Source organism: Benincasa hispida, chromosome 8, assembly GCF_027475165.1.
Source record: "Benincasa hispida cultivar pf3 chromosome 8, pf3_genome.v1.1, whole genome shotgun sequence".
Taxonomy (NCBI): domain Eukaryota; kingdom Viridiplantae; phylum Streptophyta; class Magnoliopsida; order Cucurbitales; family Cucurbitaceae; genus Benincasa; species Benincasa hispida.
This window is the reverse complement of record NC_143485.1, coordinates 41498903-41517141: the sequence shown is the minus strand read 5'-3', so window position 1 is coordinate 41517141 and position 18239 is coordinate 41498903. Positions and strand designations below refer to the sequence as shown.

General features: G+C 35.2%; 1 protein-coding gene across 4 annotated transcripts; it reads right to left on the bottom strand.

Moving 5' to 3' along the window:
* Nucleotides 1-1337: 1337 nt before the first annotated feature.
* On the bottom strand, nucleotides 1338-3271 carry LOC120083321 (pentatricopeptide repeat-containing protein At4g33170-like). Of its 4 annotated transcripts, none has more exons than XM_039039025.2 (2): nucleotides 2721-3271; nucleotides 1338-2460 (listed from the first exon to the last, which is right to left on the bottom strand). In XM_039039025.2, exon 2 carries the CDS (start codon nucleotides 2457-2459, stop codon nucleotides 1395-1397), a length of 1065 nt encoding a protein of 354 aa, XP_038894953.1. In that variant the 5' UTR covers nucleotide 2460; nucleotides 2721-3271; the 3' UTR covers nucleotides 1338-1394. The 4 variants fall into 4 exon arrangements, with proteins under 4 accessions (XP_038894953.1, XP_038894951.1, XP_038894952.1 ...); XM_039039023.2 differs by having other exon boundaries at nucleotides 1338-2216; nucleotides 2721-3251; XM_039039024.2 differs by having other exon boundaries at nucleotides 1338-2589; nucleotides 2721-3249.
* Nucleotides 3272-18239: the final 14968 nt, after the last annotated feature.

The window sequence follows — 18239 nt, the reverse complement described above, 5'->3', positions numbered from 1 at the left end:
CGAGCTTAGCCCATGACATGCCAAAAAGGTACGGATACACCTTATACATCCTTGATACACTTGATATCTGCTATTAATATGTACTTGATATACTACAGATACACTTGATATGCTTTGGGAAAAACGTGTGACACTTTAAACATTCTATTCTTAATTTGCCACTCACTACAGTTTCCTTTAAAAAATGGTCTATAGGTTTCAAAATATCTTTTTGTCCGTCGATTTCAACTTTAATTCATAAATTTTAAAATGTATAATTTTAATTTGAAATTTTGAGTTTTTTCATTTAATCCCTAAGTTTTCAAAATGTTACAATTTTAATCTTAGGATTTGAGTTTACAATTTCTCTTAAGATTTGAATTTTATTTCAATTTGGTCTATAGATTTTAATATTTACACTTTCAACCTTAATTTTTCACTAAATAGTCAATTTCTACACTTAGTGTTAATGTCTATTGATTGATTTAAAAATTAAAAATTATAATTAATTATTTTGCATTTATTAAAATTAAATTTAAAATCTCATATCATAATTATTTTAAATTAACTAATCGACATCAACGCCAAAGACTGGAAGTGTGTATTTAGTAAAAAAAAAAAATAGAGGTTAAAAGATTAAATCTTGAAATCTAGAAACCAAATTGAAACACAACTCAAATTTAGGGATAAAATTGTAACATTTTGAAACATAAGGATTAAATTGATATCAAACTCAAAACTTAAGGGTTGAAAGTGTTACATTTTGAAGCCTAGAGATTAAAAAGAAACTATACCCAAAACCAAAGGACCAAAAAGGGATTTTCCCCCTAAATTAATTAAAAAAGAGTTAAAATATCGTTTTGATTTATATACTTTGGCTTTCCTCTTATTCTAGTCCCTATTATTTAAAGTTAGTCCTTCTACTTTCAATAAATCTAATAAATCTCAATTTTTATCTATCCTTTCAATAAATATTAAATTTAGTGATTTTAAATCAATTATTATCAAAATTGATTAACTAAATATTTTCATAAAACTAAGAATGTTGATAAAAACTTTTTAAAATAAATTTTCAAGTTAAGAAAAATTGTTTCAAATCTTTACAACAAATGTTATCTGAAAACTTATATTATGAAGAAGAAAGAATTTTTTCTCAAACCTACTCTTTATAAAAATGAAATGGCCGCAAAATGAATTTTAGATAATCCAAAATTTTAGACCATCACATTTGATGTCTAATTAATATCTATTTCATCCTGAGAACTATCATAGGAAAACAAGTCTCCCCTAACATGACTTTCCTGAAAGATTTAAAAAGAAAAAGTTGGGGAAATAGATCTCATCCACTGAACAACTTATTTAGTGCAAAATCTTTAAAAGCAGATGAACTAATGAATGAATAGTTCTTCTCATGTTTACATCCAACTTGATCCCGGTACTTTCTTTACATCTCTAGTTTCCATTAGTTCTCTCAAACTTCTAACATTGTCCCAGTTACTACCACCAGCAAACATGTTCGATAACAAAACGTAAGTTGATGGATCATTTCGATCCAAATTCAACGCGTGCTCTGCTGCTCGCTTTCCTGTCTCTAAGTCACCATGAACTAAGCAAGCACCGAGCAACGTTTGCCAGACTAATGAACCAGGTCGAAACGGCATTCGTAAGATCAAATCCTCGGCTTCTTTTATACACCCAGCTCGGCCTAATAGATTCACCATACACACATAGTGATCTTCTGAAGGTGAAATCCCATAGTCAGCACTCATGGAAGAGAAGTATTTCCATGCTTCATCAACGAAACCTCCTTGGCTACAGGCATAGAGAACACAAATAAAAGTAATGTGGTTAGGTTCAGCTTCCCCTTTCCTCATTTCATCGAAGATTTGAAGGGCTTCTTTTGTTTGGCTATTATGTGCAAATCCCATAATCATAGTAGTCCACGAGACAACAGATCGTTCATCCATCGAACGAAAGACGACATTTGCACTGGTCATACATCCACATTTTGCATACATATCAAGTAGAGCGTTATCAACACAAACATCAATATCAGTTCCAAGTTTAATTCTCAATCCATGGAATTTCTTTCCTTCTTCCATGGAGGCCAAATTGGCACAAGCATTCAAGGCAGTTGCAAGAGTGAACTTATTTAGGCTCAGGCCGACATTTTTCATCTCATAAATGATCTCGAGTGCTTTCATTGGTTCCCCACACTGGAGGCACCCTGCAGCCATCTGGGTCCAAGAGCAAACATCACTTGAAGGCATTTCATCAAAAGCTTTAAAACCATCTAACAACTTCTGATTTTTAATGTACATATCACACAAGGAATTCCCTACACAAATATCACTCCCGTATCCACATTTCACAAGTTGTCCATGAACTTGCAACCCCAGCCTAAATTCAGAGAGAGCAGCCAACCCAGTAAAGACACTAGCAAATGTAAAATTATCAGGCTTAACGCCCTCGAGATTCATCCTGCGCCAAAACTTTGGCAGTTCAAAATATGCTAGTTGCAAATAACCAGCCATCATGGCATTCCAAGATACAGTGTCTTTGGATGAACAACTCTCGAAAACTTCTAAAGCCTCTAGCAATTTCTCATGCCTAATTAAAGCAGTTAAGAATGCATTCATGAGGAAAACATTCGACCCATATCCTAAGCGAACAATTAATGCATAAATTTGGTATGAACATATCAGCCTCTGAGTTAAAGAACAAGCATGGAGGGCACTTACCAGGGTGAATTCGTTAGGCATTATCGTGCCATCGCAATGCATACGGCCAAATAGAGAGAGGGCTTCGTTGGGTCGGCCATGTTGGACGAACCCAACAATGATTGCAGACCAGGACACAACATTTCTCTCGGGCATTTCGTCGAACAGTTGCAGACCATATGATAGACGTCCACATTTAACATACAAGTTAAGTACATGGTTGTGGAAGAAAAGAGAAAATGGAAGAAACCCTTTGAGGAACTTTGCATGGATTGCAGATCCATGGCGGGAATCGGTGGTCTGAACACACCGATGCAAAAGACTGACATAGAAATCTTCTAGTTCCCCCGATGAGTTCTCCGATTTCGAAATGAAAGACTTGTGAGAAATTCTCAAAGCTATTGAATGTTGTATTTTGGTGGATTTTGAATTAAAAAATAATGGGCGAACGAGATGAAAACAAAGAGGCATCTAATTTATAAACATTTGAAATCCTTCAAACTCACTTCGACGGGAGACGAGAAGTGGCCGCCACATCCAAGCTCCATTTATATAATTTAGAATTAGAATATATTTTAAATTAAACAGCTAGCTGCCAAATTAAGGTGAATTAGATTGGTAATTATTATTTGAAAAAATATAGATTTGAGTTGAATTGAGTTGACAATTATTATTTGAGGAGTTATATTATTTGTGTTTGGTGTGCAGAATTGAATTGAGTTGCGGTATTTGACACTGTTTTTTTGTAAATGAAATTGATTTTTTTTTTTTTTTTTGCTATTATTGATTTTAATTTTTAACTATACATATAACTTTTCTAAGATAAAAAATAAAACTTCCAATTCTTCTCCATTCTCAAAATATAACAAATTTTCTACCAAGTATTCACATGCAGAACATAAAATTTTGAATTCAATTTTTTACACACTCAAATAGAAGTGATTATTCCATTCAAAAACTCAACCGAATCATTAATTACCGTAAAAATTAAAAAGAACTAAAAGGATTAGTGTCATCAAATGAAACTATTGACATTGTTTTAGATAGAAGGGATGACACTTAAATGTTAATATTAAATAAAACAAAAAAAATCTTACAATTTAAATCATAAAATCAACTACTAGATAGTATTTTTTTACCAATTTGTGGAATATGAATTTACCTTTTTCTAAAAACGGTGAAATGATTTTAGAAATATTGATGCCTATTTTTTCTAATGTTATGTTGCATCATTGTACAAACTATCTTTTTTTAAGAAAAAAACTTGAGCCATAATTTTAAATTCCACTATTTCATTATAATTATGTAATATTTGGAAACATCAAGGGATGGGTTGTTTAAAACATAACGTTGAATTTTTGTTTGGTGAAACAACAATAGAGCATCGTATGTAATATTTTTCAGATCTAAGAAAAAAAATGAAATAGAAGAAGAATAATTAGATCTAAAAGAATAGCTATAGAAAGAAAATAAAAAAATAGAAAGGAGGAGTTGAGAAAGAAAAGGGAAAATAAAACTCATACGAGCCAAACAAAGAAAGAAGAGATAAAATGAGAAAGACGAACCAGACGGTGAAAGAAGAGAGAAAGGGGAGTAAATGTAAAGAGAGCATGAAAGAGAGAGAGAAACGACAAAGTGATTGAGGGAGTTGGGAGAGTAATGAAAACGCGTGGGAAAATGGGTGAGAGTGAAAGTGATAAAATGGTGGGTAATTAAACCCACCGTTCTATTTTTATTAGTGGTTGTCGAAGTTAGGCACAAGAAGGTGGTAGGTAGAGTATGTCATCGAATTGCTTGTGCAATAGTCATTGGAGTTAGTCGTTAGAGTTGTCGTCGGAGGTGGTTGGTAGTTGGTGGAGCCCAGAGTTCTTCTTCGAAGTTGGTTGTGCGAATGTGGAACTCAGAGTTTTTTATTTTTTATATTTTTTTTATCAAGGTGGTTGTCAGAAATTGGTTGTCGAAGTGTCGTCGAAGGTGGTTGCCGGAGCTCGGAATTGGTCACCTGAAGGTGATCATCGGAATATCTCGCTGGAGTGTGGTAGCAATAATCACCAACGGCTGATGGGTGGAACCATTAAAAATATTGTAGGGAGAGAGAATTGGAGAGAGTTGGGGTGAGCTGGTAAAATAACCAATTCAACCCCACCAACATTTAAAGATGGTTTTCAAACATTGAGTTGGTAAAAAATACCAACTCAACCTAACTCTCCTTGGTTATCGAACAACCCCTAATATCTCTAGCTATTAGATTATTATTATTTTGACATAGGCATTTTTCCTTTAGAAAGGAAAGGATACACAGAGAAATTATCCCCTAACATTGCCCACTTGAAACACGAAGAACTTCCGAAGCTAGAGCATGGACCAACAAATTTTGCTCCCAACGAATTTTCCTAAAATACATTGACCGCCTCCTAGCTACCAATCTCAACACTTCCGCAAAAATGGTAGCTGCTTCAATTAGATGAGTATCCTCGCTAATCAAAATCCGAATGGCGCCAAGGGGGTATTTGGTTCACCAACATGAGTTGAGTTGAGTTTATATAATATATCAACTCAGTGTTTGGAGTTAAGTTGGTATGTTTTACCAACTCACCCCAACTCTCAATTCTTTCAATGTTTTCAATGACTCCATCTATTACCCACTATCGACAATTATCGTTGTCATACTCTGGGATTAACTCCAAGCTCCGACAACCACCTCCAATAACAACTCCGAGCTTCGACAACCACCTTCGATGACAACCCCGGGGACCAACTCTGGGTTCCGACAAACATCTCCGATGACAACTTCGACGACCAACTTCGGGCGTCGACAACCACCTCCGATGACCAACTTCAAGCTCCAACAACCTAATGACAACTTCGATGACCAACTTCGAGCTCCAAAAAACTTCACGCGACCACCTCCGACAACCAATTTCAGGTTTTGACAACCACCTCTGATGACAATTCTGGTGACCAAACTTCGAGGACCACCTTTGGGCGACCAACTCCGATGACCAATTTAGGCTTTGACAACCACCTCTGACAACAAACTCCGATGACCAACTCCAACAACCACCTTCGCAAGCTTCGATAACCACCTCCGACAAACTTCTTCAACAACTCTTGTTGAAAGACCGACTTGCTCAATAACTCTTATTGGTCTATCTGTAGCTTTTTTGAAATTTTACTCAATCCTAGTTTACTGCGAGATTGATGATCTTTCACGTGGTCTTCCTTTAAGAATGTAGTGTTTGTCGGCACAAATACTTTGTTATCTTGAGGATTATAAAATAAACCACCTTTTGTCTTTTTGGGGTATCCTCTGAATAGGCACAATTTTGAATGACGTTCCTGTTGGGTTTTATGCCCTAAAACTCGTAGATAGTAAGTGTTGTTAATTGACCATCATCAATAAAAAGTTATAGATGTTGATTCAATAAATATTAGTGTGTTGTATTTTATTTTGTCTTAATAACCATAAATCCAATAAACTAATATCCAAGATTGCCTTATGAGTCTTGAATTGTATGTGGAGACATACATGGATCAATGTTCAAGATACAATCTAAAGGGTCTATAGTATAGGGATAAGACTGGCTACCTTATCCTGGTAGCACTATGGATATGACCCACTTTGTATTTGATACAAACGCAATGATCTAACGCTTTCATATAGGTGACATGTGAGTGGGAGTATCCTATGCAATGAGTTTGTATAAGATCGGATAGCAAAATAGTAACCACTAGATGTAACACCATTGACTAGTTAAGTTTCTATTTCTCTAGGATGACCTAGGCTACTTAGTCTTAATCTTGAGTATATTATGAACTCTTGTTCACAAGAGATTGTCCTTTGATTTGTATGGTTGAGGTTGGCTAGTTCGCCAACTCAATATGTCTACCATTTTGGGGACAAGACCGAGTTGGGAACATAATAATACAAGATGGAATTTACTCCTTCCTGTCTTAAGGGTAAGTAGATGAGTGTTACCTTAAGTGGTGTCTCCGGGACTTTACCAAAGAGCCCTATACTCTCATTGGCCCGGGAGAGGTTTTCGTTTAAATAATTTAATTAATAATTAACACCAATCTCGATCATGAATCCTTATTCATGTGACCAATATTTAAATCATATTTAAATATTTTCATCTCTTCAAATTGTTTAATTCATAATTAAATAATAATGCTTATTTCCTAAGCCGAATTTGAACAATTTAAATTCTCTCATCACACTGTTCCAAGGTTGGTTCGATATGAGCTAGTAGGGGACCTAATGGACCTATAGATCATGAGATCCAACAAATCGAGATTAACCGGCTAAACTTTTTAACCTAGTTAACTAACATTCTTTAACAACCGAAACACTCTACTATAGCTCAATAGCTGCACTCTCCTCACTGTAGATATATTTTTGTCCACTTGATATAACCATGATTAGTAAGTTGATCCTTCATAGGTTGTTCGTAATTACAGCTGGGTCAAAATTACCATTTTACTCCTGTAACTACTTATTGTTCCTTAAGTCCCACTGATCCTCTAATGAACAATTGGTTTGTGGTCCAACCACCAAAGCGAGTCCCTCTCGAGCCAATGAGAGGGTGGAACCCTTTGTTCAAAATATAAAGTCAGCACTTAAAAGAACAATCTATCTATTATCCCTAGAATCAGGTAGGAGGGAATTCCATCTTACAGGACTACGTCCCTAGCCATCTACCTGGTCTTATCCCTAAAATGGAGGGCTTCTTGAATCGGCGAACTCGGGCACTCTCACTCATACAGATTAATGGATAATCCCGAATAAACAAGAGGTCATAGTTAGCTCAGAATTAAGATCAAGTTACTTAGGTCATCGTATTGAAATAGTCAATCTTAACACTAACAGCGTTATAAAGTAAAAGTGACTATTTCGCGGTTCGGTCTTATGCAAACTCATTTCATAGGACATATTCACTAGCATGTCTCCACATGAACGATTCAAGATCATATCGTTTGTATCAAATACAAAGTGGGCCGCATCCACAGTGTCCCTAGGATAGGGCTAGCCTTATCTGATACTATAGACCATTTTGGTTATTACTTGAACTTGATCTACTTTTATGTCTCCACATATAGTTCAAGTATTTATGCTAAAGTCAGAGGTTCTTAGTTTATTGGGTTAGGGTTTTTAAGTGCAATTCACATATTCAATAACATCTTTATTGAATAAACCTAAATAACAACTTTATTGTAAAATATAATTTATTTATTGTTTATAAACCACGAGTTTTAGGACATAAAATCCAACAACTCATATCTCTGGACAAACACCTGAGCTACAGTTATTTATGATGGTTTTCTATTTTGTTACTTTATTGGTTTTACAGATTTTTTTTTGTTAATCATTAGAGTTTTCCAAGAAGATAAAAAATAATAGTTATAGTGGGAGTAAATCTTAAAATTTGCTAAGATGATAAATTTTCGTTACAATGGGAAGTAAGATTTTCGTTTTGTCGGAGATTGTTAGGAAAAATGGAGAGAAAACTCCATCTCTTATTTCTTAACCCAATAAGCAAGATTTTTATTGGTCAACGAGGGAGGTATGATTTTTCTTAAAAGAAAAATTGGGTCGGTATTAAAAGGAAATAATGCAGAAATGAAGTTGACCCATTTCTATTCTAATTAACCTCTATAAGCAAGTACTCTCATTGGCCATTTGATAGGCATGTCATGATTGAAGGAAAACAATTGATGGTGGAACTCTCTATTTAATGAAGCAAAATTTTGAAGACATTTTGCAAGTGAGCCAAGGGTATTCTTTTGCCGCCGAAAAAGAATAGAAGGCCGAGAGCACCAGAACTTTTTATTCTTTAGCATTTTAGTGCGGCAATGAGCATATTTAAAGAAAATACATGATGTATTTTTCTTGTTGGATCGAAGATTTCTCTTATTATTTATTCTAAGTTATCGAGTTGTGGTATTGGATTCAAATAGTTCGTATTAGGTTATTTGGAAAGAGATTTGTAAGTGAGTTCGAGGGTTATTTACAATCTTCATCATAGTAGAACTTGCAGTTGTAGAAGAGCAGACGTAGTCCTGAGTTTGGGACGAACTAACATCTTTTTCATTGTCGTTCTCTTTTTTCCTTATCCTATCTATTTTCTATTTTATGATTGATTACTTATTTGGCTCTAATTTGTGAAGTGGGAGTTTGAGATATAATTCAGTTTATTTCGTATTTATTTATATCTCGCATAAATTTCCAACAGTTTGTCTATCCACATTTATTTATGTTTCACATTTCCTTATCCTATTTATTTACTATTTTATGATTGATTACTTATTTGGCTCTAACCTGTGAAATGGGAGTTTGAGATATAATTCAGTCTATTTCACATTTATTTATATCTCACATAAATTCCTAACGGTGGGTCCATTCATGCCTCCACGTCGGAACTGTACAAGAAGTCCCAAAGTTTCAAATTGGTGTTGTCCTCCATATTTTCCCCCCCATTTCAATATTGTTGCTTTCAAAATAGACAATCTGCAGATAGTTAGATCCCGAGGAAAATAAAACTAAACTAATTAGAAATTTAGGTTCCGTTTGGTAACCATTTGGTTTTTTATTTTTGTTTTTGAAAATTAAGCTTATTTCATCCACATTTTTTACAATAATTTACATCTTTCTTAAGTATCGTGGTTGAATTCTTAGCCAAATTCCAAAAACAAAACTAACCTTTTGAATGCTACTTTTTTTAGTTCTCAAAATTTGGATTGGTTTTTTAAACCATTAGTGAAAAGTAGATAACAACGGAAGAAATCTAAAGGTGGAAGTAGTGGCCATAAGTTTAATTTTCAAAAACAAAAACAAAAGAACAAAATGGTTATCAAGCGGAGCCTAAGAAATTAACAATTTTAAAAACGTCTGCAAAATTGTAAAAGCAGAGAAACTAGATATATCAAACAAATCCATATCCATTTTTTAAATTTTAAAATAAAACCCTAATTGTTTATCGAAAGTTCTTTAGGTTTCTTATTTTTATTTTCTCAAAATTATAAATTTAGTTTCCGAGCTTTTGAACTTTTAAAAATTTACCGATTTAGTAGACACAAAATTGAAAATTTATAATCTGTTTGATAATCATTTGAGACTCTTTTGGTAATAATGAGCTTCAATTGATAATCATTTCATTATTTTTTTTTGGTTTTTGAAATTAAGTTTTGCTCTCAATTCATACCATAACTTTCATTTTTTTAAGTAAAAATATTGAATTCTTAGCCATATTTAAAAAAAAAAAGACTTTAAACAAAATCCTTTGGTAACCATTTTGTTTTTTGTTTTTGTTTTTGAAAAATAAGGCTATTTCATCAATATTTTTTACAATGATGTATATCTTTCTTAAGTACAATGGTTAAATTAAAAAACAAAGATAATTTTTTGAAAACTACTTTTTTAGTTCTCAAAACTTCACACTTCGCTTGTTTTTTAAATCATTGTTGAAAAATAAATAACAGAAGTAGAAATTTGGATGTGGAAGTAGTGTCCATAGGCTTAATTTTTTTAAAAAAAATAAAAAACAAAATAGTTACCAAACGGAGCATTAGATTTTAAAAAATTAAAGTTATAAACTAATGATTGTATTAATTAAAACTAAAAAAAAAAAAAAATTGGGACATTAATCTCACTATCTTTGCTGCCCATTTTTTAATTACTTTTTTTTTTTTTTTAAATTATCTACATGAAAAATGCATGATATAGGTATAGTTTATAGGGCCCACAATATAAAAAGTGCAACTGTGTATTAGCCTCACTATCTTTAGGCGTGTTTGGGGGTAAGAAGTGGGATTGTGAACTTAGCCCTGAAGTCTAATGGGAGGGTTTTTTTTTTTTTTTTAAAAAAAAAAGAAATATCTAAGAAGTTAATAAGACATAAAATTGATATTTTTTAATTGTAGGATTCACGAATCCATGAGTGGAATTCACAGCTCCAGATTTTTCAACTCCATGGCCAAGGTTATTTGACTCGAGAAGTTAGTGTAGTTAACTCCACTTCTTGTTTGTGAACGATTGTGGACCTCACAATAAAAAAAAAATCAATTTCATGTCTTATTAATTCTTTATACATGGTGCCCCAACTACTAAACAACTCTCGATGTGCTTTAACCATTTAGTTAGAGTACAATGAATCATTCAATCCTTATTCAGCATGTACTTAAATTGAAAAGTAATAACTAAAAAAGAAATCATCCGCTGTGTTGAACTAATAACTAAAAAAGAAATCATCTGCTGTGTTGAACTCTCACTTTGCCAAGAATGTAAATGGTTTATTACCCAATAAAGTAAATCCATATCTATTATTGGAAAAAATGGTACGAATGGCCCAATTTTTGGGTCCAAAATGTCAAATGACCCTCTACTGACATCATCACCATACCAAATTATGTAAATTGCCCTTACTTCTTCGTCTTCTTACCTTTTTACTGAGAACCCACCAAAACTAAAAACTCTTCATTTAGATTTCCCAAGGTTAATAGCTTCATATCGCTCATAAACTAAAAAATCTTTAGAATCCATCATTTCGGCTTGTAAACGATTCTACTATCGCTGAAAAATCAAATCTGATCGGTAAATCTTTCAATCTGTGCCTGAAAATGTCTTACACTGATCGGTAATGGGGCTTTGTGGGTGGGTTTAGAAATACTGTAAACATATGGGTTTTTTTTTCCAATGTGTTCTGTGGTTGAAAACGAGTAGAAAGAGTTTGTGAGCGAGATAAGTGAGAGTGAAATCGGTAGAGCGATACTAGAGAAAGCGACATCAGAAAGGGTGGGTCGTTTTGGGGTTTAGAAATATTGTGAACCTATGGTTTTTTTGTTTGTTTTCGATGTGTTATGTGGTTGAAGATGAGTAAAAAGAAAGAATGTGAGCGAGATAAGTGAGAGTTACTAGAGAGAGCGACACCAGAGAGAGCGATATCGGAGAGAGCAACACCGGAGAGAGCGATACCAGAGAGAGCAATACGGGAGAGAGTGATACTGGAGAGAGCGATACCGGAGAAAGCGACACCAGAAAGAGTGATACTGGCGAGAGCGAATCTATCGAGATTTAAATAGAATGTTGTTTACAATTTTTTTTTAAGGAGGGAGTGATTTAAGATGGAAACACGTTTCAGAATACCCGAAGCCGACCGATTTCCTAGTCAAGTAACGAGCTTGGCCCACATTGCTGATGCAAACAAGATTGTGAAGGAGAAGCTTACGCCAAGGCAGTTAGACATGTTCAAGAGAACAGTTTTTGGGTGATTTGTAGACGTTGACATGGTGTTTAACAACCCAATTATCCATCACATGTTGCTGAGAAAAGTGAAGAGGACGATATCAAACTCAATGTCATTTTCTGTTTGTGGAAAGGTTGTCACTTTTTCGAAAGATGACTTTTTGTTGATGACTGGTTTATGCCAATCCCCAATATGAGTTGATCAGAACCAGCAGTCCTCGTATGAACTTGCTATCAAGTATTTTGGTAATCGAGTGACGAATGACACCTTACATCTCCATCAACTTAAAGAAAAATACAAGGAGTTGGAGTTTGAAAATGATGAGGATACTGTGAAGATCATAGTAGTCTACTATATTGAGGTTGTAATGATGGGGAAAAACAAATAGAAAAATGCAGTGGACCTCAAACGTTTTAAGGACGTCCAAAACTTAGAGTACTACAATAGTCTTGATTGGGGTACCATTATTTGGGAGAGGACATTGGATGCCCTAAAGACTGCGTTGAATGATAAAAGCAGTCTATACAAGACGAGGGTCAAAGGAAATAAAAATTACATTATGAAGTACTTTCTACGTGGATTTCCACAAGCGTTCCAAGTAAATTTGCTTAACATAATAATCGTGTTGTTTGATTTAACATTACTATTGTTCTTAATATATTTTAAATTTTATTTAGGCATAGACGTATGAGATCCTAGCTGCATCAATGGCTGGGAACATTGCGGAGCGAAGGAGCAAGGTGGCTTTGCCCTACATATTATGATGGTCATGTTCCCACTAAGTATCCTTCAAAGTACTCGAGAGAGAGATATTCGAGTCTAACAATGTACGTTTACTCTATGCATAATATGTTTATCTGGTTGTTAAATTGACACTAACCAATTTATTAGGTTGTTAATGTAGATAAATATTAAAGAGGGTACAGTCATGTCAGATGCTGAGAGGGAGTTTCGGGATACCTCAATGGACAGACAACCTATATTTGATTTAGGTGCAGATGATGATAGTTCTGAAAGTGGCAATAGGTCGACTAATGATTGGGGTAGTCCTGAAAGTGAAAGTGACGGTGATGATCATCGTGGAAATGACAATGATGAAGTTGTCGGGGTGGAGGAAGGGGATGAACTTGAGCATTCCGAGCACGAGGATGTTGAATATGGAAGGGTGGAAGGGGGGACATACACACCTAGTGATGATATGTTCCATGATGTGATGGGAGACGTACACGATGAGAACAGTTGAACCAACTTGATGTCTATCTTGCGGACTCTTGTAGAGAACGACATGTGGATGAGGAGTGTCCTGAGTTTGCTCCCGCTGCAGGGAGGGAGCCAATCTTGATGATTCTATTTATTCGTACCTGCGGACCATTGATAGCTTACTATCGAGGTTGGATGGCCATATATCGGGTTTAGATAGTCGTGTATCTAGTATGGAGGAAAACATGACGGACATGAAAGGGCAATTGTCGGCCATCCTATCACTGTTGCAGTCTATGTGCAAGGTTTGCATTTACTATCATTTTATGTCTTTATGTGTTTGGTTTTTACGTGTTTGTGAACTTATCATTACTTTACTAATTGAAGGGTTCCACGATAAATGAGGACACGACAAGGTCACCCATCCCATATTGGGATCCCGATACCAATAATATGACTGCCTCTGACACTCTCATCTCCCCTCTACAGCTCGATACCACCACTTTACGTACTCTCATGCCCCATTTACAGCCCAATACCACCACAACATCACCAACTGACGTCCAACCTATAGAGGCTGATGTCCCACAAACAGAGCCCGACATGTCTGTCTTACTCACCATGCCACATACAAAGACTGACATGTCTGGCATCCCAGAGGCCGACACGTTTGGGATTGTTACGACTATAGAAGAAGTTACACTGGTGAGTAATTTATTGATCAATAATCTTTGTTTATATTTTTATATTTCCTGATGAGTAATCTTTTGTTATCTATTTATGTAGGAATCTCGAAGAATTAGTTGTAAGAAGAAACCTGTTGATAAATATACACCTTTAACTCAAGTAAAGATGAAAAGTGTAGTTAAGCATCCTCTCTCAAGTGTAGCTACGTCACTATCCAGAGAAATCGTCATATATAATGTAGCACATGATGTTCCACACAATATCCTTACAGAAATGATGGGTTGGATCTTGGATGACAATACGAACAATAAGGTTCGAGAGAACTCCTTTAAACCACTCGTCAAGCAATTCTTCAAGGAATTGATTACCCCGAGTTCATGGGTCGAGTGCGATGTAAGTTTCCTAGTCTTGACTTCTTTACATGTTGGCTATCTTGTACTTTTACTGGCATAATAATTTTTTGTGTAGACCATAAATACTTTATTTTATTTTATGAAAGAAAAATTTTATATTCGGCCTGACATGTGCATGCACAAGTTCACCATCTTGCCAATTGGTGTAACGGTAAATTTTGATATTTCTTTTCTTAACTTCTCATTATATTTTGTTACTTAACTTCTCATTTTATTTGAAAAAGTCACCTTAATGCTCGTGGTGGGATATTTAAACGAATAAAGAATAAGACACTTCTAGAGGCTACCCTAGCATGGGAAGATGAAGACACGTATAAGGATTATGTCACTGGTAAATTCGATGTCAAATGGGCAAATGTGGATTTCGTTTATACGGCAATGAATATCAGTGACCACTGGATTGTTCTTGCAATGGACATTAATAGAGGCCACATATTCATGTTCGATTCACTTCCGTCATACACACCAATGACAAAGCTGGTGAATTAGATAGAGCCATTGACTGTCACAGTATCATCCCTACTTCACTACTGCGACGTGGATCGTTCAAAACTGGACCTATCCACAACCCGTTGGAAAATCTCGCGACCTATGAACGTCGACATACAACACGAGTCGCTTGATTGTGGCATCTTTGCAATCAAATTACTAGAACACCTGGTGACTGGTGCTGATCCGTCTGTAATCACTCAGAAAAAGATGAGTGAATATAGGATGCAGTTAGCGTGTCAACTATGGGCAAACACTCCATGTTTTTTATGTGTATTGAACATGTATTTTTATGTATGTAAAAACATTTATTTTTTATGTATGTAAAAAAATTTATTTTTTTTATGTATAATGGAGCTACTGCTTTTTCATTGTATAATTGAACATGTATTTTTTATGTAAGTTCAAAGTTCAAAGTTCAATATCATAATTTTATCAGAACATGTATAATTGAGCTACTGCTCTTTTCATTGTATCAATGGTAGTAGAACATTATGTGGTTCAAGGTTCAAAGTTCAAACATTGAGAGAGCAAGATTTTGATAGAGAGTGAGATTGAGAGAGTATGAAGTTATTGTTTTTTGTTACATGTATGTAGGTTAAGAGAGTATGAAGATGGAGAGAGTATGAAGATCGCTATTATAGAAATACTCCAGCTTGTTATTGTTTTTGTTTACAAGATGAAAGTATGAAGTATGAAGTGTTACAAGTATGAAGTATGTTACAAGTATGTTACAATTATGACGTATGAAAAACTAATCAATGTTATTTATAACAAATGAAATGTTACAAGTTAGTTACAAACTAAACTAGATGAGGGGTGTTTGTGTCACGGTCTCTGGCATTTTCAGAACGTCTCACGGTTGTAAGCGGTTTAGTATAATTTTGGCGGCTATGCCCCCACACCGACCACATTTCATTTGTTTGCAAAATTTTCCTCTAGATGATATATAGGCACCGCATACGCAATCATTAGAGAGTCCACTGTATAAAATTGACTGCAAAGACTGTGGATGGGTATATTTCGTTCCTTGGCAGCAACAATTATATGCGAACACGGGATACCAAGTGAGTCGAATTCCTTACACGTGCATTTCTTCGTGTGAAGATTGACAATACCATCCAATCAATTATCTCGCACGTGTACCCGATAACAATCAATAGGCTCAACTCGGTATCGTCTGTCCTTATCTGTCTCACTTGCCAATCGGGTTTCACAGAAGTCAGAGTGCAATGTCGTTCAAGATGTCCAATAATTCCTCCGTTTGTAGAACCACGACTGGAGCATTCCTCTAACATGTTCAATCAAGCATACTATGGGCAATAATCGATACTCTTTAGTTAACGAATTGAAACACTCTGCACTGTTGGATGTCATGTTATCATATCTTCGTTTTATTTGGCAAACTCATGCCCACCTTTGAAGACCGATGTCTTCCAAATATGTCGTGACAACACCGTCTCGAAAACTACAGAGTTCATCCATTTTGTCTGAAACTCTATCATGCGAAATACCCTTGCTGCATCTCTAAATATCCCAACAACGGTGCTATCTTTAATGTTTGTAACCAGATTTTGTTCTATATGCCATGTGCACAATCCACGAAATGTCGTAGGAAAAAATGCACGAATAGCATTGCCGATAGATACCATCCGATCAGACACAAACACCAGATTATCGGGTTCTCTGATACTACATTTCAAGTTTAACATAAACCATTTCTATGATCGATCGGTTTCATTGTCCACTATTGCATATGTTAGTGGGTATAATTGATTGTTCTCGTCTATAGAAACCGCAACCAACATGGTGCCTTTGTATTTTCCTTTCAAGTGCGACCCATCAACAAAAATACAAGGCCGACAACTTGCGAAACCTCTAATACAAGGCCTTAATATCATAAACATATACTTGAAATGCATCTCATCTTCAAGTTCGATCTCAAAGACTGTACCCGGATTCTCTATTTTTAACACTTCTCCATAAGCATGTAGTATGGAGTATGAGTATTCTGGAGTACCTCTAGTGAGATCATACGCGGCTTCCCTTGCATGCCACGCTTTATCATAACTTTTTCACACCATAATCTCTCATCATATCCTCAACGATATGACAAGGTTTATAAATACGTCCTATTCTTGTGAACTTATCTTTAATGAGCTGACCAACAACCGTAGCAGTTGCTTGTCTATGGCCGTGATTTAGAATTCCAATGGAACATGTGTGCGAACTGCAGTACTTTGTGATCTTGAATATATCAAATCCTTCCATTTTGACTGCAAGAAGGCTCCACTTACATGTCTCTCCAATACATTTGACAGTGAATAAAGATTTGGTTGATTTCCTGACCTTAAATTCCAAATTTTTGTTGATGGACAGAATAGATAATCTCATTTTCAAGTTCTTTTTGGTAAAAAAATAATTGACCAACTTCAACGTCCTCTGTCCCAGATGAAGAGGTGCCAGGCATAATCAACTCTATCCTATGACTTGAAGACACAGATGGTGGAACCAAGCTGCTGTAGAACGACGCACATCTCCATGATTTTACGATCCATTTCATTCAATCATGCTGGTTGCTCATTCACATCCACTGAAGGACCACAATCCATATAATCGAATCTAGATGGTCTCTCATTACCAACAACTGAAGTACCGCCCAATTCTGAATTCAATCTTGCTGGATTAGTGCGGTTGCTGTCTAGTGATAATGTTGATGGTACAATGTTGGTAGACAATGAAATATCATCCTCTTCCCGACGAAGCTGATATGATTCCTCGTATTGTCTGTCCACAACCGTATCATCATAACTCACATTTTCAAACTCCATTCCAATATTTTCGTCCTAATTAGATTTCAACATTAAAACTATCTGAAGTCTACTAAGCTCTTCTCGCAAAAGAAGGAAGCGAACATCATCATCATTCCTTATGCATTGTGGAGGGGCTTCAAATTCAAGCTTATATTTAACTTTCAGTATAAGATCAAACTATGAAGAACTGACATTTGTAACCCTGTAAATGTGAGATTTAAGTTCTTCATACTTCAATGTATGAGGCACAATAATTCCTTTCAACTATCCCCCAATATACGAACTTTCATTCTCATCCCAATCACCTCAATATCGAATAAGTAGACACTTTTCTATCATCCTACAAAGCAAGAGAACATTTTTCATTAAGTTGTACAAGCATATGAAGTGTACTCTCACCCTCTCTCTTAATCTCACCCTCTCTCAAAATCTCACTCTCTCTCGTAATCTCGCTCTCTCTCTTACTTTTCCTCTTTCTTACTCTCTCCCAATACAAAATTTTGTAATGCTACATTTCCAGAAATAACACAACAAAAATAATTAAACAGACTCAAAATAATGGAACACTTTTCTGAAAAAGCTGTTTCGTTCTGAAAAAGCCTCGTCTTGGAAATCCCCCTTCGAAAAATCTCCGTTCAACAAAACGCCATCGAAAACCAGAGAAGTAATCACCTTTGAAATGAAGTTTAGAATTTA